The sequence below is a fragment of the Triticum urartu genome, chromosome 2A, assembly GCF_056163025.1.
Source record: "Triticum urartu cultivar PI428250 chromosome 2A, HENAU_Tu73, whole genome shotgun sequence".
Lineage (NCBI taxonomy): Eukaryota > Viridiplantae > Streptophyta > Magnoliopsida > Poales > Poaceae > Triticum > Triticum urartu.
The window spans coordinates 219,316,385-219,343,114 of NC_141874.1; the positions used below are offsets into that span (position 1 = coordinate 219,316,385).

A 26,730-nucleotide genomic window follows, 5' to 3' on the forward strand; every position below is an offset into this window, starting at 1 on the left:
TCTTGATAGATGTATGCTTGCCTTGCCATGACTTTCACCGTAGTGAGTGCATCGAGCTCGTAAACATGCCTACTTGAGCAATATTTCCGCTTGCTCCGGTTTTCACTAAGTATGAAAACTGATTATGTTTTTGCTATGTTCACATGCTTGCAATTGTATTTTCTGCTCCTTTTTGGCTCAAGGTCACTAAGGGACTTTTGTTAAGCTTTTTGAGTAGCTCCATGCCATGCTTTACTTTTCCATGTTCAGATCCTGTAGCATGTAGTTTTGTTGCTCCGAAGAGGGCTACCTGATCTGAAATTCCAGACAAGTGTTGATTTCACTAAGTATGAGATATGTTTGCCATATGCATTTTTGCCATGCTTGTTTGAACCTCTTAATGGATGAATTGGCCGTAGCTCAGTGCTAGAATTTTGTTAAGAATCTTGTGTGCATCCCTGCCATGTATTTTGTTGTCATGTTTGGGTGCTGTAGCATGTTCATCTCATTGCATTTATATGCCTACTTGCTGTAAATCGCAGACCAGTGTCATATTTGAATCGCTTGCCATTTCCAAACCGTAACTCCGATTCCGGCGTTCTTTATATTGTTTTCAAGAGATTTCATCTCATATTTCCAGTGGCACACTTGGTTTTCCATGTTGAGTCCAGGTTCATGCATTTCCTGTCATATCTTGCATTTTGCATCCCGCATCGCATTCCGCATAGCATATCATCATTTCATCATATTGCTTGGTCTTGCACGTGGTTGATTGTATCCTTGTTGCTTGTTTGTCTTGTTTGGGTAGAGCCGGGAGACGAGTTCGCTAACGAGGAGCCCGTTGAGTTTGCTTTCGAGGATCCAGTCAACTCTGACAATTGTGCAGGCAAGATGATCATACCCTCGAAATCACTACTATCTTTGCTATGCTAGTTTGCTCGCTCTTTTGCTATGCCATTGCTACGATGCCTACCACTTGCTTGAAAGCCTCCCAAATTGCCATGTCAAACCTCTAACCCACCTTGTCCTAGCAAACCGTTGATTGGCTACGTTACCGCTTTGCTCAACCCCTCTTATAGCGTTGCTAGTTGTAGGTGAAGATTGGAGGCCGTTCCTTGTTGGAACATCTTTTACTTACTTGTTGGGATATCATTATATTGCTATGTTATCTTAAGGCGTCTATATACTTGGTAAAGGGTGGAAGGCTCGGCATCTCGCCTAGTGTTTTTTTCCACTCTTGCCGCCCTAGTTTCCGTCATATCGGTGTTATGTTCCCGGATTTTGCGTTCCTTACGCGGTTGGGTTATAATGGGAACCCCTTGATAGTTCGCCTTGATTAAATCTTTTCCAGCAATGCCCAACATTGGTCTTACCATTCGCCACCTAGCCTTTTCTTTCCCTTGGGTTCTGCAAACTCAAGGGTCATCTTATTTTACCCCCCCGGGCCAGTGCTCCTCTAAGTGTTGGTCCAACCGAGCGATGTCCGGGGCTACCAGGGGCAACTCTGGGCTGGCCTACCCGACGTCTGGCTCATCTGAGTGTGCCCTGAGAACGAGATATGTGCAGCTCCTATCGGGATTTGTCGGCACATTCGGGCGGTGTTGCTGGTCTTGTTTTAACTTGTCGAAGTGTCTTGAATTACCGAGATACCGAGTCTGATCGGAACGTCTTGGGAGGAGGTCTATTCCTTTGTTGACCGTGAGAGCTTGTCATGGGCTAAGTTGGGACTCCCCTACAGGGATTTGAACTTTCGAAAGCCGTGCCCGCGGTTATGGGCAGATGGGAATTTGTTAATGTCCGGTTGTAGATAACTTGAACCTTAATTTAATTAAAATGAATCAACTGAGTGTGTTACCGTGATGGCCTCTTCTCGGCGGAGTCCGGGAAGTGGACACGGTGTTGGAGTAATGTTTGCGCAGGTTGCTCTCTAGTTTCTCGCTCGCGCTTTGCCTTCTCTTCTCGCCCTCTTTTGCGAATAAGTTAGCCACCATACTTGCTAGTCGCTTGCTGCAGCTCCACTTATATTTACCTTGCCATACCTATAAGCTTAAATAGTCTTGATCGCGAGGGTGCGAGATTGCTGAGTCCATGTGGCTCACAAATTACTATTACACCAGATGCAGGGCCTGATGATTCCGCTCCAGGAGACGCGTATGAGCTCAAGTGGGAGTTCGACGAAGACTCTCAACGTTACTACGTTTCCTTTCCCGATGATCAGTAGTGGTGCCCAGTTGGGGGTGATTGGGACCGTGTCGCATGTTGGGTTCTCTTTTATTTTGGCGCCATAGTCGGGCCATGAGTGTTTGGATGATGTAATGTTATTTATGTACTTGATTGACGTGGCGAGTGTAAGCCAACTATGTTATCTCCCCTTTCATTATTATATTACATGGGGTGTTGTGAAGATTGCCTAACTTGCGACATATGCCTTCAATGCGATTATGTCTCTAAGTCGTGCCTCGACACGTGGGAGCTATAGTCGCATCAAGGGTGTTACAAGTTGGTGATCAGAGCCTTCCCCGACCTTAGGAGCCCCATTGCTTGATCGTTTTTAGCGGCCGAGTTGTGTCTAGAAAAATGTTTTGAGTCTTTTAGGAATTATATATCAGAGAGTTTAGGAATTCTTTTTACTTCCCAGTCTCCTCATCGCTCTGGTAAGGCATCCTGACGTAGAGTTTTGACTCTTCTCTCCTCAAATTTCACTAAAAAAAATTTAGGATCACGCGGGTATTTTGGAATCGTTCCGATGGTTTTATGATGAGAACATTGTCTTGGTGCCTCCTGTCAGGGGTTTAGTGGAAGTGTCCCAGGGAGTTGAGCTCTGAGGTGTTGTCATCATAATTTTATCGTTGCAGTTCTGGAATACCTGAGTCTAGTACGCCAACATCGAAAATCTCTTTTATGTAGTTCGTTGGTGAGATAACCTCAACGCCACCCAGTACTGGGGCGGGAGTTCGGGAGTATCGCCATAACTTGTATAACTGATGCTTTTCGAAGGTTGAGGTAGATGGTTTCCGAAGGTTTCTTGGTTATGTGTTGAAGGATGGATATAGCTGGATGTAGGATTTGCTAGTTTGGGTGAGATATTATGCTTCCCCTGTATCCCCAACACCTGATTGCATAATCAGAAAGGTTCGGGAGTTTCATAGGTGGGAATTCTAGTAGCTCTAGTTCTTCTTCCACGGATATTAGTTTGAGATTGGGTTTTCTTACCGATTATTCGTTCTTGATCCGTACCTTGTTGATGTATTTCTCTACCTTAATTCTACGTGGCTTCTCAATTTATGGATATGTGACCATTTCAAGAGAAATGCATTCGTTCATTTTGTTCGGATGTGAAGACTATATGTTGCAATTTTCATTCCGTTGGATTCAGCTTCAATATTTTTCTATCAATGTGCTAATGGTGGTCAACCTCTTCAGGATGGATCCTCCAACGCGCACGACTCCGAATCCTGATCCGCCACCACCTCCCCCTCCTTTGGAGGCATGGCAAGCTGTGATGGCCGCAACAAATGCAAACACACAGTTGATGATGCAAATTCTTCAAGAGCGCAATCAAGGCAACCAAGGGAATCAAGGCAGCAATCAGAGTCACTTTGCTACACTCAACCAGTTCCTTGCTAACGGGCCAAAGACTTTCAGCAATTGTGTTGAGGCAACCAATGCTGACGATTGGCTTGTGGATCTGTGTAAGCATTTCGAGTGCAGTAACGTCAGGCCTGAGGACTTTGTTAAGTTCGCTCCCTTCCAACTCAAAGATCAAGCTGCAGAATGGTTCCAGCAGTACAAGGACTCCAGAGGCGGACGTGTTATCACTTGGGATGATTTCCGTCGAGATTTCAGGGCTCATCATATTCCCCAGAGCGTGGTTGAAAGCAAGCGTGAGGAATTCCGCAATCTGAAGCAAGGCTCTTTGTCTATCTATGACTACAACAAGTTGTTCCAGAAGCTCGCCCGCTTTGCCAAGCAGGATGTCCCTGATGAGAAGAGCATGATATACCAGTTCAGGGGTGGTCTCAGAGAAGAAATTCAGCTAGCTCTTGTTCTCTTTGAGCCCTTGAGATACGATGAGTTCTACAACATGGCACTGAAGCAAGAGGCTGCTCAGTTCAGGTGTGATGCTTCCAAGAAGCAAGTCAGAGATGTTACTCCTTCTTCCTCTACTCAAGTGGCCAAGCAGCAGAAGTTTTGGCTTCCTCCTCCGTTCCGTCAGCCGTATTAGCAGAAGAGCAAAGGTGGCAGTGGTTCTTCCCACCCACCCAACCCTGGCTTTCAGAACAAGACTTCATCTCAAGCTCCAAGATCGAGTGCTCCGTATCACCGTCCACTTTCAGAGGTCACGTGCAACAAGTGCCAACAGAAGGGTCACTATGCCAACAAGTGTTTCAACCAGAGGCGTCTTCCTCCTCCTCCTCCTGTCAGATCGGCAAGTACAGCTGTGGTCAAGCATAACCCCAAGTCCGCCAAGGTCAACTTGATGAATGCAGCTCAGGCAGAGGACTCATCAGATGTCATCATGGGTAACCTTCCTGTTAATGATATTCCTACAAAAGTTCTTTTTGACACGGGTGCATCGCATTGTTTCATCTTGAGGCCATTTGTTTCTAAGCATGAGTTGTCTTTACAAGATTTGCCTAGACAGTTATCTGTTGTTTCTCTGGGTAAATTCATGAATGCAAGTGCTATTGCCCCGGATGTTTCTATCACATTGGGTGATTACAAGTTTCTCTCTTCTCCGGTGGTTCTTGGTAACTCGGATATTGATCTTATTCTCGGAATGGATTGGCTTTCTAAGCACAAGGCGCATCTTGATTGTGCAGCCAGGCAAATTCAATTGACTCATTCATCTGAGGATGTAATTGTCTTTGCCGCTCGGGATAATACAATCCGTCTGTTTTCTCTCAATGAGAAGGGTGAATTGGATGCAATCTCTCAAATTCCAGTCGTTTGCGAATATCAAGACGTCTTTCCAGAAGAGCTTCCAGGAATGCCTCCACACTGGCCAGTTGAATTCGTTATTGATCTTGAGCCTGGTACGGAACCTGTGTGCAAACGTCCTTACAAGCTCGGACCCGAAGAGTTGAAGGAGCTGAAGAAGCAACTCGATATTCAAGAGAAAATGGGTCTCATCCGGCCTAGTTCTTCTCCGTGGGGTTGTGGTGTTCTTTTTGTGAAGAAGAAGGATGGAATGGACCGACTTTGTGTTGATTACCGTCCAGTGAACAAGAAGACCATCAAGAACAAATACCCACTTCCCAACATCAATGAGCTGTTCGAACAACTCAAAGGTGCCCAAGTATTCTCCAAGCTTGATCTCCGCATGGGTTATCATCAGATTTGAATCCGTGAGCAAGATATTCCCAAGACGGCCTTCAGGACAAGCTTTGGTTCATATGAATACACTGTCATGTCTTTCGGCCGCGTCAACGCTCCTCCGACGTTCTCTCGTATGATGAACTTCATCTTCAATGCCTACACCAATGACTTCGTTTTGGTCTATCTCGACGACATTCTGGTTTTCTCCAAGAACAAGGAAGACCATGCCAAACACTTGCGTTTGGTTCTTGATAAGCTCAGAGAACATCAGTTCTACGCCAAGTTCTCCAAGTGTGAATTTTGGCTTGATGAGGTTCTTTATCTTGGTCATACCATCTCTGCCAAGGGCATTGCCGTGAATCCTGAGAAGGTGTCTGCAATTGTGAATTGGGAACCTCCTCAGAACGTGAAGCAACTCCGTAGCTTCCTCGGTCTCGCAAGCTATTGCCGAAGATTCGTTGAAAACTTTTCTAAGATCGCGAAGCCTCTCTCTAATCTTCTCCAGAAGCACGTCAAGTACGTTTGGTCTCCAGAGTGTGACATTGCTTTCAACACTTTGAAAGAGAAATTGATCACTGCTCCAGTTCTGACTCCGCCTGATGAATCCAAGCTGTCCGAGGTCTTTTGTGATGCCTCTCTCCAAGGTCTTGGCGCGGTATTGATGCAAGAGAAGAAAGTTGTTGCTTATACCTCTCGCCAGTTGAAGCCTAATGAGAAGAACTACCCCACTCATGATCTCGAGCTGGCAGCAGTTGTGCATGCTCTTTTGACTTGGAGACATCTTCTATTGGGAAGAAAAGTGGACATTTTCACTAATCACAAGAGTCTCAAGTACATCTTCACTCAGCCTAATCTCAACCTCAGGCAACCTCGATGGGTCGAAATGATTCAAGAGTATAATCCGAGTATCGAGTATACTCCAGGCAAGTCCAATGTGATTGCTGATGCTTTGAGCAGAAAGACCTACTGCAACAGTCTGATTCTTAAGCCTTATCAACCCGAGCTTTGTGAAGCTTTCCGCAAACTTAATCTGCAAGTTGTTCCTCAAGGTTTCCTCGCCAACCTTCAAGTCTCTCCTACCTTAGAAGACCAGATTCGCCAAGCCCAGCTTCTTGATGCTATGGTGAAAAAGGTGAAGATTGGGATTGCCAAGAGTCAACCCAAGTACAAGTGCTACCGCCTTGATGACAAGGACACTCTCTTCTTCGAGGATTGTATTGTTGTGCCCAAAGGTGACCTCCGTAAAGTGATCATGAACGAGGCTCACAATTCTCTCCTCTCCATCCACCCTGGGAGCACGAAGATGTATCAGGACCTCAAGCAAGCTTATTGGTGGACTCGAATGAAGCGTGAAATCGCTCAATTCGTGAATGAATGTGATGTCTGCAGAAGATTGAAGGCAGAACACCAAAGGCCAGCAGGTCTCCTCCAACCTCTTGCCATTCCAGAATGGAAGTTTGACCACATTGAAATGGACTTCGTGACTGGGTTTCCAAAGTCCAACCGTGGCAATGATGCTATATTCGTTGTCATCGACAAACTCACCAAAGTGGCTCACTTTCTGCCTATCAAAGAGTCGATCACTGCAGCTCAATTGGCGGAACTCTATACCTCTCGTATTGTCTCTCTGCACGGTATTCCATAAGTGATCCCTTCAGACCGTGGCAACATCTTTACCTCAAAGTTTTGGGATTCTTTTCAGAAGGCCATGGGCACCAACATCCGTTTCAGCACAACTTTCCATCCTCAAACTAGCGGTCAAGTCGAGCGTGTCAACCAGATTCTTGAAGATATGCTCAGGGCTTGTGTGATCTCCTTTGGCATGAAGTGGGAGGATTGTCTTCCTTATGCTGAATTCTCCTACAACAACAGTTTTCAAGCAAGTTCGGGCAAGGCCCCATTTGAAATTCTGTATGGCAGGAAGTGCCGTACCCCTCTCAACTAGTCTGAAACCGGTGAACGTCAGCTTTTGGGTAATGACTTAATCACAGAGGCAGAAGAAATGTGCAAAGTCATTCGTGATAACCTCAAAGCAGCCCAATCCCGCCAGAAGAGCTACTATGATAGTAAGCACCATGATTTGGCTTTCGAGATCGGAGATCATGTTTACCTCCGCGTCTCTCCTATGAAAGGTACTCGTCGCTTCGGTATCAAAGGGAAGCTTGCCCCCAGATACGTGGGACCTTTCAAGATTGTCAGCAAGAGAGGCGACCTCGCCTATCAACTCGAGCTTCCTTCAAACTTTGCAAAAAACCGCACCTCATTTGGACTCTCCTAGCTCCCTCTATGACTATAAATAGATCACCTCCATTTTCGGATCTCCTTCCTCCTCGAAACCCTAAAAATCGCTCCCGCCGTCTCCGGACATGTCCGCCATCCGCCGGACGTCTTTGCGCCGCCACCCGCAGCCAATGGGCGCGTGACACGTCACCACCGCCGCCGCCACTCCCGCCGGCCCGCCCAGGCCCGAGGCAGGCCCTCTCCCGCGCCATCCGAGCCGCCTCGCCCGCCCGGCTGCGCCGCCTCGCCCACCCGGCCGCTCGCCCGCCCCGCCGCCACCGCGCCGCTCCGCCGCCGCTGCGCCGCCTCGCTGCCCTGCCGCCGCCGCGCGCCGCCGAGCCGCCGCAGCGCCAAGATCCGGCCGCCGCGGGCCCCTGCGCCGCCGCCCCCGGCTCCCCGGCTACCAGTGACCTCGCGCCGTCGCCGGCCGTCGTCCTCGTCCCCGCCGTGCTACAGTAATCCGTCGCCGCCTCGGGTTCCGTGAAACCCTAGATCTGAAAGAGGTTGAAATTTCGTCTAAGTCCTAGAATTCCAGATGCAAGTTGCCATGTTCGTGGCCCCGTAACTTTGCATTCGTAGCTCCGATTCATGCATATGGCATATAAAAATGTTCATCTCAGAGAGTACATCATTTCATTCCATTGCATCATTTTCATTTGAGTTCATCTTGATACCCGAAATGCTGTTAGAAGAGGGCTACTTGAGTTAATTGTCAGATCTGTTACTCCGTTTAGCACTTTTGTCATTTTTGCCATGATTATTGTGTCCATGATATGCCCGTGAGTTCTACATATGTTTTGTTAAGGGCTTTGTCATCTCTCCAGAGGTGCAACCCATGTATTTTTAGGATGTGTGTAGTGACTAGTGCAAGCTTACAAAGTGGTGCACTTGCTAATTCGGTTTTCAGGGACTTAGTAATTTCACCAAGTCCTGGAGCTGTTTATCTCATGATGCCATATGTTCATGTTGTTTTCTAGTGATCTGTGCCTCTTTTGAGGATGATCAGTAAGGGAGTTTTGTTAATCTTGTAGTGCTCTATCCATCCTTGTCTTTATTTGCAATTATGGAGCACCCTAGCTTGAGTCAATCGAGCTCTACTTTTGCTACTTTGTGAATCTGGGCAGATTGTCAACTTGTTTGCAATTTTGCTGGTGATGTTGTAGTTGATCCGTGCATGCTATGCTATTGTTCTTGCCATGTCTAGCTTGAATTTTGTGCCTTCTTGATAGATGTATGCTTGCCTTGCCATGACTTGCACCGTAGTGAGTGCATCGAGCTCGTAAACATGCCTACTTGAGCTATATTTCCGCTTGCTCCAGTTTTCACTAAGTATGAAAACTGATTATGTTTTTGCTATGTTCACATGCTTGCAATTGTATTTTCTGCTCCTTTTTGGCTCAAGGTCACTAAGGGACTTTTGTTAAGCTCTTTGAGTAGCTTCATGCCATGCTTTACTTTTCCATGTTCAGATCCTGTAGCATGTAGTTTTGTTGCTCCGAAGAGGGCTACCTGATCTGAAATTCCAGACAAGTGTTGATTTCACTAAGTATGAGATATGTTTGCCATATGCATTTTTGCCATGCTTGTTTGAACCTGTTAATGGATGAATTGGCCATAGCTCAGTGCTAGACTTTTGTTAAGAATCTTGTGTGCATCCCTGCCATGTATTTTGTTGTCATGTTTGGGTGTTGTAGCATGTTCATCTCATTGCATTTAGATGCCTACTTGTTGTAAATCGCAGACCAGTGTCATATTTGAATCGCTTGCCATTTCCAAACCGTAACTCCGATTCCGGCGTTCTTTATATCGTTTTCAAGCGATTTTGTCTCATCTTTCCAGTGGCACACTTGGTTTTCCAAGTTGAGGCCAGGTTCATGCATTTCCTGTCATATCTTGCATTTTGCATCCCGCATCGCATTCCGCATAGCATATCATCATTTCATCATATTGCTTGGTCTTGCACGTGGTTGATTGTATCCTTGTTGCTTGTTTGTCTTGTTTGGGTAGATCTGGGAGACGAGTTCGCTAACGAGGAGCCCGTTGAGTTTGCTTTCAAGGATCCAGTCAACTCTGACAACTGTGCAGGCAAGATGATCATACCCTCGAAATCACTACTATCTCTGCTATGCTAGTTTGCTCGCTCTTTTGCTATGGCATTGCTACGATGCCTACCACTTGCTTGCAAGCCTCCCAAATTGCCATGTCAAACCTCTAACCCACCTTGTCCTAGCAAACCGTTGATTGGCTATGTTACCGCTTTGCTCAGCTCCTCTTATAGCGTTGCTAGTTGCAGGTGAAGATTGGAGGCCGTTCCTTGTTGGAACATCTTTTACTTACTTGTTGGGATATCATTATATTGCTATGTTATCTTAATGCATCTATATACTTGGTAAAGGGTGGAAGGCTCGGCATCTCGCCTAGTGTTTTGTTCCAATCTTGCCTCCCTAGTTTCCGTCATATCGGTGTTATGTTCACGGATTTTACGTTCCTTACACGGTTGGGTTATAATGGGAACCCCTTGATAGTTCGCCTTGATTAAAGCTTTTCCAGAAATGCCCAACATTGGTCTTACCATTCGCCACCTAGCCTTTTCTTTCCCTTGGGTTCTGCAGACTCAAGGGTCATCTTATTTTACCCCCCGGGCCAGTGCTCCTCTGAGTGTTGGTCCAACCGAGCGATGTCCGGGGCTACCAGGGGCAACTCTGGGCTGGCCTACCCGACGTCTGGCTCATCTGAGTGTGCCCTGAGAATGAGATATGTGCATCTCCTATCGGGATTTGTCGGCACATTCGGGCGGTGTTGCTGGTCTTGTTTTAACTTGTCGAAGTGTCTTGAATTACCGAGATACCGAGTCTGATCGGAACGTCTTGGGAGGAGGTCTATTCCTTCGTTGACCGTGAGAGCTTGTCATGGGCTAAGTTGGGACACCCCTGCAGGGATTTGAACTTTCGAAAGCCGTGCCCGCGATTATGGGCAGATGGGAATTTGTTAATGTCCGGTTATAGATAACTTGAACCTTAATTTAATTAAAATGAATCAACTGAGTGTGTTACCGTGATGGCCTCTTCTCGGCGGAGTCCGGGAAGTGGACACGGTGTTGGAGTAATGTTTGCGCAGGTTGCTCTCTAGTTTCTCGCTCGCGCTTTGCCTTCTCTTCTCACCCTCTTTTGCGAATAAGTTAGCCACCATACTTGCTAGTCGCTTGCTGCAGCTCCACTTATATTTACCTTGCCATACCTATAAGCTTAAATAGTCTTGATCGCAAGGGTGCGAGATTGCTGAGTCCCTGTGGCTCACAGATTACTATTACACCAGATGCAGGGCCTGATGATTCCGCTTTAGGAGACGCGTATGAGCTCAAGTGGGAGTTCGACGAAGACTCTCAACGTTACTACGTTTCCTTTCCCGATGATCAGTAGTGGTGCCCAGTTGGGGGTGATTGGGACCGTGTCGCATGTTGGGTTCTCTTTTATTTTGGCGCCGTAGTCGGGCCATGAGTGTTTGGATGATGTAATGTTATTTATGTACTTGATTGACGTGGCGAGTGTAAGCCAACTATGTTATCTCCCCTTTCATTATTATATTACATGGGGTGTTGTGAAGATTGCCTAACTTGCGACATATGCCTTCAATGCGATTATGTCTCTAAGTCGTGCCTCGACACGTGGGAGCTATAGTCGCATCGAGGGTGTTACAGGGGGGCAGGCGCGCCCCCCACCCTCGTGGAGAGGCGGTGGGCCCCATGGACTTCATCTTTTGCAGGTATTTTTTATATTTTCCAAAAAGTTGCTCCGTGAAGTTTTAGGTCATTCCGAGAACATTTGTTTCTGCACATAAATAGCACCATGGTAATTCTGCTGAAAACAGCGTCAGTCCGGGTTAGTTCCATTCAAATCATGCAAGTTAGAGTCCAAAACATGGGCAAAAGTGTTTGGAAAAGTAGATACGACGGAGACATATCATGCTCCCGATCGAGAGATCATTTGTTGTAGGCAATATGGAAGGCGGAAATCACGGGAAGTACTTCCATAGCGTGAGGAAAAGGAATCGTGAGCGTTATCTCAGGCCGCACACTTTCCTTTAATTTATCTTAGGCCCAATGCTTTTCTTTTTTCCTTTGATTTATCTCAGGCCCAATGCTTTTCTTTTTCTTTTTTTATACCTCACGCATACAAAATTAATGGAGTTATTTTCGTAAAGAAAGTTTACCTTTCTCTGTAAAGAAGTATAATTCTTTGAGATTAAACGACGTAATCTCGCAAACATTGTACTAAACCATCAAGATGAGTTTTGTACTGATGTTATATTATTACTATTATTGCTGCTAACGTGCAATATTTCATGCACGCTAGTAATATAGCCTGGCCTGGAAAAACTTCATAAATAATTTCTTATATGAAAGAAACCATCATCCATATGCCATACCTGGGTTAACTGAACTACCTTGGTGGTATTTGCAGGGCCGACCTGCATGAGTACACATTGAGAAGCAAGAGAATCAAAGACGACATCCTTCACGCAATGGCCAGTGCTATTGGAGCTTAATGAACCAAGGACTATCCTTTTTGGCCAAGGTTTGATCTTTTCATTGGGCATCAAGCCTCACTCTGTTGTGTACTATGCTCTTATTGTTTTTCTAATGGACAAAGATGTCGCTGGACTGCAGTTTATCAGAGATGGAACAAGGTACAATGTTCCAACTGTGTCTAACTACACCTTGCTGATCAACGTTGGCGTTACAATGGGGGTAGCCATCTCTGAACCTTAAGTAAATTCCTCCCATCTTTATGCGACAATGGAGGTAGCCATCTCTGAACCATGCGTTTTTTTATTGGTGCAGATGATGACAAATGGGATATTTAAAGGGTTAGTACATAGGGTTGTAACCAAGTCTGAGAAAGACAGACATGATGAAGGTGAGTCTGCTTCTGATGTTGAATGAGGACCAACCGGCGAGATACATGAAAATGGAGGTAAATGATTTATCTCGAGGAGAAAGAGTCATTGGATTCGTTAAGGATATGATCAAGGTGGGTCTGCTTTGGTGGTACAATACCAGAAAGAAAAAGGTATCAATTGTGAATTTTAATCACGATTTTCAAGAGAAGGTATTTGTGAATGAAATTGCTGCTCCTGTACACAGGACATACTATAGCTCTATGACAATGATCCCATGCAATTAAATTTTGCTGGTAAAGCAAACTTCTGTCCTGGACGTATGTTCATATAGTAGTAATAAGTAATAACTCTTGGCATTAAGAAAAAGCCCATATAGTTGTAACACCCCGAGAATCATGCTACAGTAATCCCATGGTAATGGCCATGTCATCATGATCATCATAGGTAAATTACCATAAGAAATAATTCAACTCCGAAACCCTAGTCAAGTTCAAGATTCAAATTGTATGTGAAATTTAATGTTTCACAAACATGTCCGAAAAATAGTTCATGTTTTTGCAAATATTCCATACGTATTTTTCATGATGAAACCAACCTCATTCGGATTCCAAAAATGCCCCTGGGGATTAATAAAGTGGATCAGCAGCATTTAAGTTGGCCATTTAAAATTCAAACACAAATTTAAATAATTGCAAATGCCCTAAAAAAATTAATGCAACCCTAGACTATTGCATACCTTTTTTTGTGCAAAGTTTCATAAGTAACAAAATTCTTTTGATCACTAAACTATTTAGGAGACAGTAGCTACTTACTATTTTAGTGAAAGAAAAACACGGTTTGGAATTTGGCACTTGGCCCATTGCTATAGTAGGAGCCCAACCCACCTAGGGCCTCTTCTTCAGTCGTTTTCTTCACTGGGAGACAAAGTGTCTCCGTGTCGAGCATCCATGGCATCCTGGCCATGGATGGACTCCACGTCCTCCCCATCGTCCTATAACTGTGCCAAATGAAAACCCTAGATCGAGTGCATCCATCTCCCCTCTTTCCCCCATCGCCCCCTTCTTCTTCTGCTCGAAATCGAGCTTGATATTTTTGATGTCACCACTGCCTCGCCCTTGTTGCCATGGCCACCGTCGTCGCTGTCGCTCGGTGGCACGTCCTGGAGGATCGCCATGCTCGGCTTTGTCCGTTCCGGGGACCAGCTCGAGTCGAGGAGCTGTGTAACCACCGCCATCATCGCCTTCTTCAACCGGCCGTCACCAACTTGTCGTCGATGCCGTCGCTCCGGTCCACCCCCGACCTCCCTGACCTCGTCTCCGGCACCGCTGTGAGAGGCTCTTCCAAACCCCTTTCTCTGTTGTCGATTAGTCGCCGTAGCCGCCGTCACCAAGCTCGTCTGAGACCTCGCGTACGCGTGGTGTGCTGTGCTGCACCTATGCCGCAGCTTAGCCGCTGCTTTGCTGCTACTCTGCCCGTAGCTGTTGCCACTGCCGCTGCTGTTGCTTTTGCCGCTGCCTACTGCTGCTTCTACTGCCGCCGCTTGCGTCGTCTGCCTGCGCCGTTGCCTTCCGCAGCCGCCGGAGCCCTACCCTGCGCCCGGTCACGCCTCCGCGTGTGTGCCCGCATCTCCCTAGTGCCGCTCCCCACCGCGCACCAACTGCGCCCTGGCCCACTCGTGGCCCCGCCCGGGCCCTGCTCCACTTCGCCACCGTCGCCTGCAACTCACCTTCCGCTCGCCACCCGCAGCGCTGCTGCCGCTGCTAGTCTCGCCCCGGCCTCGCCACCCTCTGCTGCCGCTCTACCTACTACTCCTCGCCGCCGCTCCACTCCGCCCCTGGCCACCGGCCACCTCGCGCTACCGTTGAGCCTCGCCCGCGCCGCCCGCAGCAGCTTCACGCCCACGGATGAATAAAACCCAGGAATTTCAGAATATTGTTTTAAACTTCGAAAAATCATAGAAATTAATCTGTAACTCGGATGAAAAAGTTTTATACATGAAAGTTGCTCAGAACAATGAGACGAACCCGAATACGTAGCCCGCTCGCCAGCCACACATCCCTAGCATAGCGAATGTGCAACATTCCACCTCCAGTCCGTCTGTCCGAAAATGTGAAACATCGGGAATACTTCCCCAGATGTTTTCCCCCTTCGCCGGTATCACCTAGTACTGCGTTAGGTCATCTCTAGCACCGCATAATGCCATGTTATGCTTTGATTGCTCTGTTATTTACTATGTTCCCCCTCTGTTACTTCTTTCCGGTAGACCTCGAGACCGCCGCCGATACCCCCGTGATCGACTACATCGACGATGACCCCTCCTTCTTGCCAGAGTAACCAGGCAAGCCCCCCCTTGATCACCAGATATCGCCTACTCTCCTCTATACTGCTTGCATGAGAGTAGTGTAGCCTGTTACTGCTTTCCGTTAATCCTATTCTGATGCATAGCCTGTCATTGTTGCTACAACTATTGATACCTTACCTGCAATCCTAATGCTTAGTATAGGATGCTAGTTTATCATCAGTGGCCATACATTCTTGTTGGTCTGCCATGCTATACTATTGGGCCATGATCACTCGGGAGTTGATCATGGGTATATACATATACATAATATATGATACTTGCGGTGACTAAAGACGGATCGGCTCGTAGGAGTACCCAAAGTGATTCACGGATTGGGTCTGAAAGGACGTTTGTCCCGACGGCCCTCTGAGTGGATCTTTGTGGCGAAGCGACAGGGCAGGTTGAGACCACCTAGGAGAGAGGTGGGACTGGCCCTGGTCGGCGTTCGCGGTTATTTCAAGATAACACATTTAACGAGATCTTGGTATTTGATCTGAGTCTGGCTACTGGCCTATACGCACTAACCATATACGCGGGGACAGTTATGGGCACTCGACGTCGTGGTATCAGCCGAAGCCTTCGTGACGTCAGCGACTGTGCGACGCGCGCCTGGTTGGACTGGAATGCCTACTCTTGTATAAGGGAGGCTAGGTCTGCTCACCGGCCATGTACGCAACGTGCAGGTGTGCAATGGGCGATGGGCCCAGACCCCTGCGCCATAGGATTTAGACCGGCGTGCTGACCTCTCTGTTGTGCCTAGGTAGGGCTGCGACGTGTTGATCTTCTGAGGCCGGTCATGACCCAGGAAAGTGTGTCCGGCCAAATGGGATCGAGCGTGTTGGGTTATGTGGTGCACCCCTGCAGGGAAGTTAATCTATTCGAATAGCCGTGATCTTCGGTAATAGGATGACTTGGAGTTGTACCTTGACCTTATGACAACTAGAACCGGATACTTAATAAAACACACCCTTCGAAGTGCCAGATACAACCGGTGGTCGCTCTCTCACAGGGCGACGAGGGGAGGATCATCGGTTAGGATTATGCTATGCGATGCTACTTGCTGAACTTACCATCTACTCTCTTCTCCTGCTGCAAGATGGAGGTTATCAGAAGCGTAGTCTTCAAAAGGGCTAGCTATCCCCCTCTTATTCCAGCATTCTGCAGTTCAGTCCACATATGATACCCTTATTCCATTTGATACCAATGCATACATGCGTAGTGTAGCTCCTTGCTTGCGAGTACTTTGAATGAGTACTCACGGTTGCTTTTCTCCCCCTTTTCCCCTTTCCTATATCCGATTGCTGCAACCAGACGTTGGAGTCCAGGAGCCAGACGCCACCGTTGATGACGACTACTACTACTCGGGAGGTGCCTACTACTACGTGCAGCCCGCTGACGATGACTAGGAGTAGTTAGGAGGATCCCAGGCAGGAGGCCTGCGCCTCTTTCGATCTGTATCCCAGTTTGTGCTAGCCTTCTTAAGGCAAACTTGTTTAACTTATGTCTGTACTCAGATATTGTTGCTTCCGCTGACTCTTGTGTATTCGAGCTTATGTATTCGAGCCCTCGAGGCCCCTGGCTTGTAATATAAAGCTTGTATTATTTTAATTTGTGTCTAGAGTTGTGTTGTGATATCTTCCCGTGAGTCCTTGATCTTGATCGTACACATTTGTGTGTATGATTAGTGTACGGTCAAATCGAGGGCGTCACAATAGTAATAATAAGTAATAACGCTTGACATTAACAAGAACAAAGTCCTCTCAAACATGAAACCATGTAATCCAAATGTGCACAATCCTAGCTGATGCTGAAGTATAGTCTAGTCAGCGAGTGAATAGAAAAAGGCAATAACTATGATAGATTCTTGATGTTTTTAGTACTGCAACATTTTAACTATGGGTGCCTCTCTTCATGTGACGATTCCTTTCTTTGTCCTCTGTCTCGCGGAGTACCTCGACAATCAGTTTTTCCTTTGCCGCTTCCATAAGTTCTTTTTTGTTCATTAATTTTTCTTTGCACGGTTTCTCACCTGACATCCTGAAGCTCCCTGAAATATTTGAGAGCGTGAGCACAACAGCACATTCTCCAAACAATAGATAAATATTTTGCATGATAGCTAAAAAAGATGCGCAGCAGCTGAAAACATTAGCAGAAGAACACAGTTGCATACATTTTGCCCATATTATCTGAAAAGGGCGTAGCCATTGATCATTATATATGCGTACCCCATCAGTATATATGCGTACCCCATCTTATCATTACATACCATGTGCATACCACATGTGACATGTTATATACTTATATTATCAGAGGGGGATCAGATGTAGAAGCAAAGCAAAGCTCTCACCTTTTGCTGGATCGAACAAGATACTCTTGTGTTCATCCACTTTACCTCCTCTTCCACTTCTTCTCATTCGATAAACTTGCAAATGAAAAACAAATAATGTTAGATCTAGGAGTATTTAAAGATAAATTGACATAGTGTTATCTGCAAATAAATATTCAAATAACACAATTGCCTCAACTCCCCAAAACATCTCTGTAGACAATGTTCTTTTTGCTTTTTACGAATTTATCAACCTCCTTGTTTTGCTTGGCCAAAATTTGTGTCGTCTGTCTGGACACTCCCCTTGACAATGCAACATATAGCTGATCATGTGAGAATACTGGCTCGGGAAGGTAAATACCGACGTTTGGGATAGTCTGACCCTGCGCCTTGTTAATTATCATCGCAAAACTCAGGCGGATGGGGAACTGTTTTCTCTTAAGTTTGAAAGGAAGTGAGATGTCCTCGGAGGGCAACATAGGGATCCTAGGTATGAACACCCTCTTTCCAGCATGCTGACCACCAACAATCGCGATTGCATTATCCTGGAAGGCTCTAATCATAAGCCGTGTCCCATTGCATAGGCCATTATGAGGGTCGAGGTTCCGGAGCAGAATGACCGGGCAGTTGACCTTTAATCTCAATACATGCGGTGGCAAGCCATTTGGTGTGATCAAGTTTAGAAAATCAATTGTGTAATTATTTTGCAAGTCATCCTCGATTGAGTCGAAGCTATGGTATAAATTTTTTTTGCCTGGAAACCTGGAGATCATCTTGTCATTCAGGTCATCGACATGATCGTTCTTGGTCGAAAGAATAGCACGTGCGCTCATGAACTCTCTCGATCTAGCATTGGCATGCAACGATGGGAAGACCTTTTCGATGAGCGTGTTAATAGGTTTTTCATCCTCGGTATAGCCGATCACAATGTCATCAGGGAGACGGGCATAGTCATCTCCAATTGTCTCTTCCGTTCCATTGCCGATCCTTAGGAGGTATTCGGAGAACCAAGGAACAGACTGTGCCCGCATGTTGCACGTGAGCCTTATCTTGCGTGTCTTATCCCACAGGTAGGATCTCAGAAGTATAGCATCCGTGATCTGTGCTCTTGTCCCACGTGTCACAACAGGAAGGACCTGCCTGAAGTCACCACCAAATACGACAACCTTTCCCCCAAACGACAAACGACTTTCCATTATATCCTATAGTGATCTATCAAGCGTCTAAACTACTTGATGTTTTATCATAGCAACTTCATCCCAAATTATCAAGGACGCTTGCTTAAGCAACACAGCTGTACCACTCTGCTTTGTGAAACTACACATGCTGTTGTTAGTGAGCTTGATTGGTATTTTGAACCTGGAGTGTGTTGTTCGTCCTCCAGGCATTATCGACGCCGCAATACCTGATGTAGCGGTTGCGATGGCTATTTGGCCCATCGAACACACCTTTGCAAGCAATGCCTTGTACAAGTATGTATTCCCAGTGCCGCCTGTACCATCTACAAAGAATATCTGACTTGTTTGGTTGACTACATGATCCATTATGTGATTGAAACCAGCCAGCTGCTCACTGTTCAAACTGGTAAATAATTCTAGGTGTTCTTTGTCCACGCTGATTTGCCTCTCCTCCGTTACCTCTCTGTACACACCGTCATAAGAACCATCGGTGTCAACCAATTCTGGAAGTCCATAGTTTGTAATATCCTTTCCCATGGATTGCAACATATCCCTGATATCTCTGAGGACCATCTGCTCAAGTATTGCCTCATTGGATTGATTACGCCGGTAGTCCTCGGACATCACTGCCAGATGTTTGTCCCACATCTGACGGATTTCTGTAGCCTCACAGAATACCAGTATAGTCGCAAATAACCGTCTCAAGGCACAAGGCATCTGAAATGTGGCAGCCTCCATCATGCAATCATCAAGACTCCTGTCGTGCTCAATGAGGCCTAAGTGCTCACATGCCTCCCTGAAGGAACCGCATGGCTTGCCATTTACTATTTTCAAATCATCAAATGAAGTGGCACCTCGGACATGACTTAGGAGCACACGCAAGTAGTACCTCTCTCCTTCAGCAGGGTGTGCATACACAAGTCTTCCAATCTGTGCTCTTTTATTTCTTCTATTCTGCCACACCTTTTTACCAGCTATCCATCTATAATGTTCTGGAAACTATCTATACAACCATTTTCGTGCCGCTGGAAACTTTTTGTTCATCTGAAAGTACTCTGTAAGCATGGACTTGGAAGAAGATGGTTGAGCGACAACATCTTCCAGATTTTCAGAAGCTTTAAATGCAACTGTATGCATGTTTGGCAGATGAAGCTGGAGCTGGAGCACAGATGGACTGACACCAAACATCTTGAACCAAAAAATCCTATAAATTGCCTCTGGTGGAGATACATAGCGTGCATCCCTATATTGTCGGATTTCATTGATGATTCCACCATCATTGATGATATCCTGCTCGAATGCAAAGGATGTCCGATCATGCCCTTTGTAGATGTATTTGAACAAGTACTTGACTGCCTTGATACTGGAGCATGCATCGACATTAATGTGGCAGTTGTATCACATAAGTAGTGAAGGGTTGTAAGGAACCACCCATCTATTGTCCAAATCTGCTCCTCTGATCCTAATTCGGCACCCCTCGTCCCGCCTCCTGTAGATGGGATATGAGTCTTTTTCTTGTTGTGTGGCATCACAAAAATCTCGTGGGTAATGAAACAGGCACTGTCCATCAATCATGCAAGGGCAGCTTTTTTTCAACTCACCACATGGTCTGTGCAGCATGTGTTTCACGACCAGATCATGCAGAACAGGGTGTTTCTCTTTGTCAGGTATCTCAGCACATATCACCCGATCATAGTCATTTGGGGTTGCTAACTTGCTCTTTGATTTCATGATTAGGAGTATATGCTCATGCAGGAGACCTCGCTTCTGAAACTCTGTGACATGTACATAAGCTGCGACTTCTCCGAAATGCTTACCCTTAGTTAGTAAGTCCATCATATCTCGCTGTTTAGCTTTGTATACTCTTGACACCAGGTCTGGGCGGTCTTGCGGGAGTTGTCCAGGCAACAGTTTCTCGGTTATCTCCTCCCAATAGAGATTGCAAGTCATTGTGACAAAGTAATCCGGTTTACCCCACCGTTGCACTATTGCCATCGCATCCAGGAACCTCCGCTGCATGTCGCGGTCACCACCAGGAAATGTACATGGAAGCACGATTCGTTTTCCAATTCGATCACCGCACGACTCGCCGGCAACGACGGTGTCAACAAGACCCTGCAATACTATACAAGGTTATGGAAAAGCATGGGTCATAGCCACTTTGTCGTTGTATTATGATGTATTAAAATAAACACAAGCATGGTACCTGGTAGAGGTCAGCGCGTATAACCTTCTGATTTTCCGGCTTTGAGTACCAGTCAAGCCGCATAGTCTCAATCTTGATATACATGTCAATAGCCCATTGTTGGAAAAGGCGACCCCCAAACAAGATGATGTTAAAAAGCTTCTTCCTGACCTGCAGCTTGAAGCATTAGTACTCCCTTGCACCAACAAATTTTCTGGACTGTGTTTCATTGACCTCATCGTCACCAAAATCCTCATCTGGGTTATCCTCGTTGTCATCTACAAGATTGACAATATAAATATCAGTATTTGGAACATAAACATAAGAATTGAAGAATAAGCTTACCGATAGACCCGCGGGTAAATCAGTGGCGTGGGCTTCAATGATGAAACCATGTGTTTTAATCATCATTCAAAAATAGGAAGCATATAAATTAATAGTGAACATCATACCTGTATATAAATCAGGGGCTGGGCTTACTTGCGGTGCAGGATTATCCGGTTCGTGCGGTGCAAAATTCTCACCTTGTTCTCTTTATGTAATCAAGTTTTCCTGTGATAGATATAGATGAAAAATAAGATGCAAACATAAGTTTTCATCATCATTCATAAATAGTAGGTATATAATTAATTGTGAACATCATACCTATATATAAATCAGAGGCTTGGTTTCCTTGTGCTGCTGACATATCTACTGTATTTTGGGTCGTGTCATCCGTGGCTCCAACATATGGCATGCAACGATTCCAACCAGTCTCTCCATATGGGAAGAATAGTGGATATGACAATGGGTCTTAGCACCCATAGTATGCTTTAATATACAGGGGCCGGTCTCCTTTTTTTCCATGCATGACTACACTCCTGTCAAAGCAATTCTGTGGGTCGCTCCCTTCAACCCATATAGCTGCCACCTGGGAAGTCGTTGGGGCATTGTACCTCCGTTGATCCAAGTTTTTATCCGTGTTTAGTGAGATTCTATACTCATCTATATTGGGAACAGACCCAAGGTTCTTGAAAGTTTGCGCATAAGGGTTACGCTCTAGTATTTGCAGAATCTTCTGTATGAGGTCTATATTAAGATCTGGAGACCTAGTAGCCCTGTGAGCCAAGTCTTGATCTGTATCATAAATATAGAGCTGCAAATGCCGAGGGCCATTATCAGCCGGCACCAGATTATCAAGAGTGTGGTACAACCCACCAAATGCACGGAATGTATACACGCCAGTTCCTGCGGCAGTGCTTACTCGGCGATCAAGGGTGACTCCTAGACTTGTGAATGAGAAGTGCGAGTTGAAATATCGTATATGCTCTCTGAAATATTTAGCATCCTCATCGTCTTGACTTGTAAACAACCGTTTCAATTCTTCTGGACTTTCTGGAGTAAATATACTGACTTTCCCTTTTCTACAGCAAAACGTTGGCCCCTCGAACGGAAAACGCAATGCCCCACAGTGATGGCAGTCTGCAACCTTTCTTAGGACATGGTGCTTTGCAGGTAGGTTTTGGTATACGAATTCATCAGTATTTGACATGGGTGGTGCTCATGTAGCTTTGCGTCCAAGTTGGTACAATTCGAAAGCAACATCTAGCAGAGAAGAGTACATGCATTTAATTCTCATAGTAATAAAACGTGCACTTGAGTGTGCTAAATTGGAAATTACACAATGTGCATACCTCTATCAATAAATATTCTAGCTTCTTCATCAGGCTCATGGTATGCAGCTTGTAGATTAGGCAATGGTTCCATGTAGTCTAGTAGGCAATACCTTGATCAATCATAAATGCAGAAAATTTATTGATGAAGAACTTGATATGTGAATAACAATTATATATAACATACCTTCTAAATTGGTTTGTTCAACAACAGGCTCAAAAATTCCGTATGGATCATCTGTCTGGTCGTTTCCTACCATAGAAAATCATAAGATCAGTAGAGGATAGCAATATAGGTATTCTTAATGGGCGTAGGTTGCTTAAAAGTGTGTTGCAGACATTGAGTGTTTTCAGTATCAGGTGTGTCCAATTCAGTAGGGCCTATATTATCATTATATGGTGAATTATCATGTAGTTTGGAGCTGGAAAAAGGCTGTACAACTGAACAAAGGAAAGAGAATCCGGAGTGTGCTGGTCAAATAAACATTGTGGACACACATGCAACATAATTAAATCGACAACTAACCTGCATCTTCAATTGTGAAATCTGGGTCACGTATTGTGCTGTAATGTGGTTCACTAACTCCTGAAATTGGTACATTTGGATATGTGGTCACAAAAAATTTCATACAAAAGCTTATTAGAGTTAGAATGCCATGAACACTATCTACCAAAGCCAGTTTCAAATACCTTGTGCAATATCTATGACGATGGGTCCAGTTGGTTTGGTTTTACTGGCAAGAGGTATAGTAACAGCTCTAATTCGTCCTGCTATTTGTTGCATCTGGTAGGCATCATTCCTGTGCAACCAACTGGATTCATCTTCATGTGTTAAATTGTTCTCCTTGTTCTCCTTGTAGTGGGGAACACATACACGTGACTGAGATGAGTTTGGTATATTCGACAAGCCTGCAAGAGAGTTGCAGTACCACATGAGTACCCTGCATTTATGGGCATATTTGATGAGGTAAGAAGATGCAATCAAATCTTATGGTAGAACAATATTACCTGCACATGTCAATTCTTGGAGCTGGGTGACACCGGATTGTCCTGTAGCTGGTGTGTGTGATACAGTGGTATGGTCGTTCAGGATGGCAGTTGTAGCCTTTCTCTTGTCACGAGATAGGCGTTGTCGTTTTAATATTTCATCTCTGTTTTGTGCATACCACTCCATGTCCCTCTGCCTCCTTAACTCCTTAGGATCTGCGTAGATAATAAAACTAATTAGAGTACCCTGCATTTATGGGCATATTTGATGAGGTAAGAAGATGCAATCAAATCTTATGGTAGAACAGTAGTACCTGCACATGTCAATTTTTGGAGTTGGGTGACACTGGATTGTCCTGTAACACACATGGTTTGTATATACTTTGTTGAGCGTCATTACCAATGGACATGGACACCGGTGTATGTGTTTCATTTTCCTGGCCATTGATATTGGCACAAACAACAACCATTTTTGTCTCACTGTAGGCTTGATGTTGCCTCTTGATCTCCTCAGCGTCTAATACATGATACATTTAGCATATAATGTACTATCTAGATAATACACAAGCATGCAGTACAAGGGTATTTTACCCTGGGTCATGGCCAGGAGTGTATGTGCTAGAATTTGCTCATCAATAAGCAATGCCGTTGAAGCATGTTTCCTTTCACGGGCTTCATGATGTCTTTTAAGAATATCATCTCTATTGCGTGCATAATACTCCTTGTTCCTTTGCCTCTTTAATTCTTTAGGGTCTATTTTAATAAGTATTGCAAGTAAGAACACAAGCAACAACAAAAAAGTCACAGAAAGTAGGATCTGGTTGATGTTAGTCACCCAATGATTGGTTGTTGCTTATATCCTGATGAAATGGGGTGCTTGGGTCTGTAAAAACACATAGCTTAAGCAAGCACACAAGCAACAACAGAAACAGTAGAACAAAGTAGGAATTGGTTGCTGAAAGTTACCCAATGTGTGGTTGTTGCTTATATCTTGAAATGGGGTGTGTGGGCCCGTATGATTGGGACATGACATACTGTTGCCTTCATGTGAATATTCATGGCATGCCATAAAAATACATAGCTTAAGTGAGCACACAAGCAACAACAGAAATAGTAGAACAAAGTAGGAATTGGTTGCTGAAAGTTACCCAATGTGTGGTTGTTGCTTATATCTTGAAATGGGGTGCGTGGGCCCGCACGATTGGGAGAGGACATACCGTCGCCTTCATGTGAATATTCATGGCATGAAATTATTAGAAGCATGTATTTGTGCATATGAACATGAGATGCAGAAGATAAGCAGTATTTGGTTCGCATGTGTTAAAATACTACAGTATCCTTTTGTTGATATATTGTATGTGCACAGAGTTCTACAGTAGGATGCATGTTTCATTCAGTTAGAAGATTGCAGTACCGAAAACTGTAACCATGTTTTACATAGAAATTAATAATCACAGATGGAAAATTAATAATTCTGTTGTGCAATCAGTAATTCTGCCGCGATGTATCTTTCATGTGCCATAGGTACGCTAGAATGGTGTGCACCTTTTACGATCTGAATGGTATGCTTAATGTCCTAATGTTTGATTTCTTATTCTATGAAGATAGATAGTAGAGTATATCTGTTCTTACAATTCCAATCTTGAGTGCAGGGAAGACTCACCGCTGGTCCAGGGGCCGTGCAGTGTGGAGGCGGCCACGCGGGTGCCAGGTGGGTTCCTGGGCATAGGCGATCCGGCGGATTTCTGCGACCCTGCGAGGGGGCGGCCTCCTGGGCGCCCGCTACGTCAACCGTGCAGCGAGGCGACTGCGCGGTGGAGTGGCGGGAGGTCGCCGTGCAGGAAAATACGGTGTTGGCGCGATGGTGACGCAAGGCAGAGATGCTCCTGGGGAGGGGAATCAATTCCTTCCTTAGTATGTGATTAGAATTGTGTGATTGTTGGGGGACGCGGGACTGGATAGGTGGAGGGAAGGCTTATGGGATGGTGGAGTGGGGTCAGTCATTGTAAATTGCCACGGCCACACCGTAAATCAATTAGATGAATGATTGTAGCGACCTGACCTCAAACGGTCAAGTCTCTGTGCTTCAGTGTCATCCCTGGATCGGTAATGCTGACACACACAGTACTCGAAGGATTTATAACAGAGTAGCAATCACACACTTATTACATCAGATGTCTCAAAAGAGATCTGATTACAATAAATATGGCTTAAGGCCATCTAACACGATAACAGCGGAAGGCTTGGAAGATAAAGTGAGTCCATCAACTCCAACGGCATTGCTGAGCCGCACGGCAACGACCTAACGAACCTTACTCCTTGTCTGAAAAGTATGCAACATAATACGTTGCAGCCCGAAAACGGGTCAGCACATGGAATATGCTGGCAAAGTAACACAGTAGAGCAAGAACAGAATACTGCTATCACTACATGCATATATGGCTGGTGGAAAGCTCTATGGTTACATTTTTTACGAAAAGCCAATTTTTCCCTACAACAAAGGAATAGATTTTAATTTTTACTATAATGATAGTTGAAACATTATTGAGAAGGTTCCTCCAACTCAATCCCAATTAAAGTGATTAACAACCCAACAATATTAATTAAGAGTGATGAGATACTTAAGATACTCCGAGTACTAGATACTTAAGATTGTCCATAACCAGGGACACAGCTAACCATGATTAGTTTATACACTCTGCAGAGGTTTGCACACTTTTCCCCACAAGACTCGATCGCTTCCGTTGGATTTCTCGCACTACATGATGTTTGAGAAACGGATGACCGAGACACAGTCTGTAACATCCCAAATTTTCAATTTGGAATGTTATACACTAGATCATGATTGCATATCATATTTATTGCATTTTGGTTGATCCTAGAAATTTCACGCAACTCAAGGACCCTCGGAGAGAGTTGGGGATTTCGTTATTTTCATATTTGAGTTGTCTCAAATTTTGAAAATAGGATCGTTTGATTTTATTTATTTCTATTACAAAAAATATGAGAGAGGGAATAAAATGACTTTCCCAAAATAAAGAAATATTGAGGATTTAATAAAAAATCAAATAAGATTTTATTTTGGTTTTATTTGCTATTTTATTTGAATTTAGGAAAAATGTGCGTTTTTCAAAATTTCATTTAGGCCCCAAATAAATGTTCATCCTGTGCGGCTTGATTTTAGAAGCCGGGGAAAATTTATTTCGGGATTTTTGGAGTCCGTTTAGTATTTCTTTTGTTTTTTTCCCGAGCATAATTATTTTAAAAAAAGTCTGAACCGACCTTGGGCCGTAACCGGCCAGGACTCCTCCTGGCCGGGCCTCTTATAAGCGCCCCGAGACCCCCGCCATAGCCCAAGCCGGCCGCCCAACCCTAACCCCACCGTCGCCGCCCGCCCCGCCGCCCCGCCGTTGCCGGACCGCCGCCGCCGTTCGCCGGAGGTAGTTTTTTTCGCCTCCGGTTTTTCTCGAAAAACCGTTCGGTTTTCCGACGGTTTTGTTCATTTTTTTAGTTTTGGTTTTTTTAAATAGATCGGTTTTTCCGATTTATTTAATTAGCGAGCATTCGTCCTTTCGTTCGTCTTA

The 26,730-nt window shown here is 45.1% G+C and overlaps 2 protein-coding genes and 2 pseudogenes across 2 annotated transcripts; all 4 read right to left on the minus strand.

Annotated features, from left to right (window-relative positions):
• LOC147984634 (uncharacterized) overlaps positions 1-13,711 on the minus strand; it is a 28,303-nt pseudogene extending 14,592 nt beyond the window's left edge.
• Positions 13,712-17,338: 3,627 nt separating this feature from the next.
• On the minus strand, positions 17,339-20,591 carry LOC147984635 (ATP-dependent DNA helicase PIF1-like). The gene is made up of 4 exons (XM_087541189.1): positions 20,529-20,591; positions 20,296-20,437; positions 18,782-18,981; positions 17,339-18,310 (listed from the first exon to the last, which is right to left on the minus strand). The coding sequence occupies exons 1-4, from the start codon at positions 20,589-20,591 to the stop codon at positions 17,339-17,341; spliced, it is 1,377 nt and encodes a 458-aa protein (XP_087397315.1).
• A 102-nt stretch (positions 20,592-20,693) lies between these two features.
• On the minus strand, positions 20,694-22,038 carry LOC147984636 (uncharacterized; annotated as a pseudogene).
• Positions 22,039-22,047: 9 nt separating this feature from the next.
• Positions 22,048-24,361, minus strand: LOC147984637 (uncharacterized). Its single transcript, XM_087541191.1, has 10 exons — positions 24,295-24,361; positions 23,982-24,029; positions 23,738-23,899; positions 23,547-23,663; positions 23,168-23,362; positions 22,850-23,068; positions 22,686-22,745; positions 22,347-22,412; positions 22,181-22,258; positions 22,048-22,091 (listed from the first exon to the last, which is right to left on the minus strand). Exons 1-10 carry the CDS (start codon positions 24,359-24,361, stop codon positions 22,048-22,050), a joined length of 1,056 nt encoding a protein of 351 aa, XP_087397317.1.
• Between the last annotated feature and the right edge of the window lie 2,369 nt (positions 24,362-26,730).

What these genes read in the sequence shown, in the direction of transcription:
- LOC147984635 (XM_087541189.1), bottom strand. Translation starts at nt 20,591, where the DNA reads ATGCGGCTTGACTGGTACTCAAAGCCGGAAAATCAGAAGGTTATACGC. An exon ending in TACGCGCTGACCTCTACCAG is followed by an intron (nt 20,438 to 20,528) that starts GTACCATGCTTG and finishes ATAGTATTGCAG; the next exon opens with GGTCTTGTTGACACCGTCGT. An exon ending in ATGACGGTGTGTACAGAGAG is followed by an intron (nt 18,311 to 18,781) that starts GTAACGGAGGAG and finishes TTTGGGGGAAAG; the next exon opens with GTTGTCGTATTTGGTGGTGA.
- LOC147984637 (XM_087541191.1), bottom strand. Translation starts at nt 24,361, where the DNA reads ATGTCCTCTCCCAATCGTGCGGGCCCACGCACCCCATTTCAAGATATA. An exon ending in CCAAGAATTGACATGTGCAG is followed by an intron (nt 23,069 to 23,167) that starts GTAATATTGTTC and finishes ACTCTCTTGCAG; the next exon opens with GCTTGTCGAATATACCAAAC. An exon ending in TGAACAAACCAATTTAGAAG is followed by an intron (nt 22,259 to 22,346) that starts GTATGTTATATA and finishes ATTGCCTACTAG; the next exon opens with ACTACATGGAACCATTGCCT.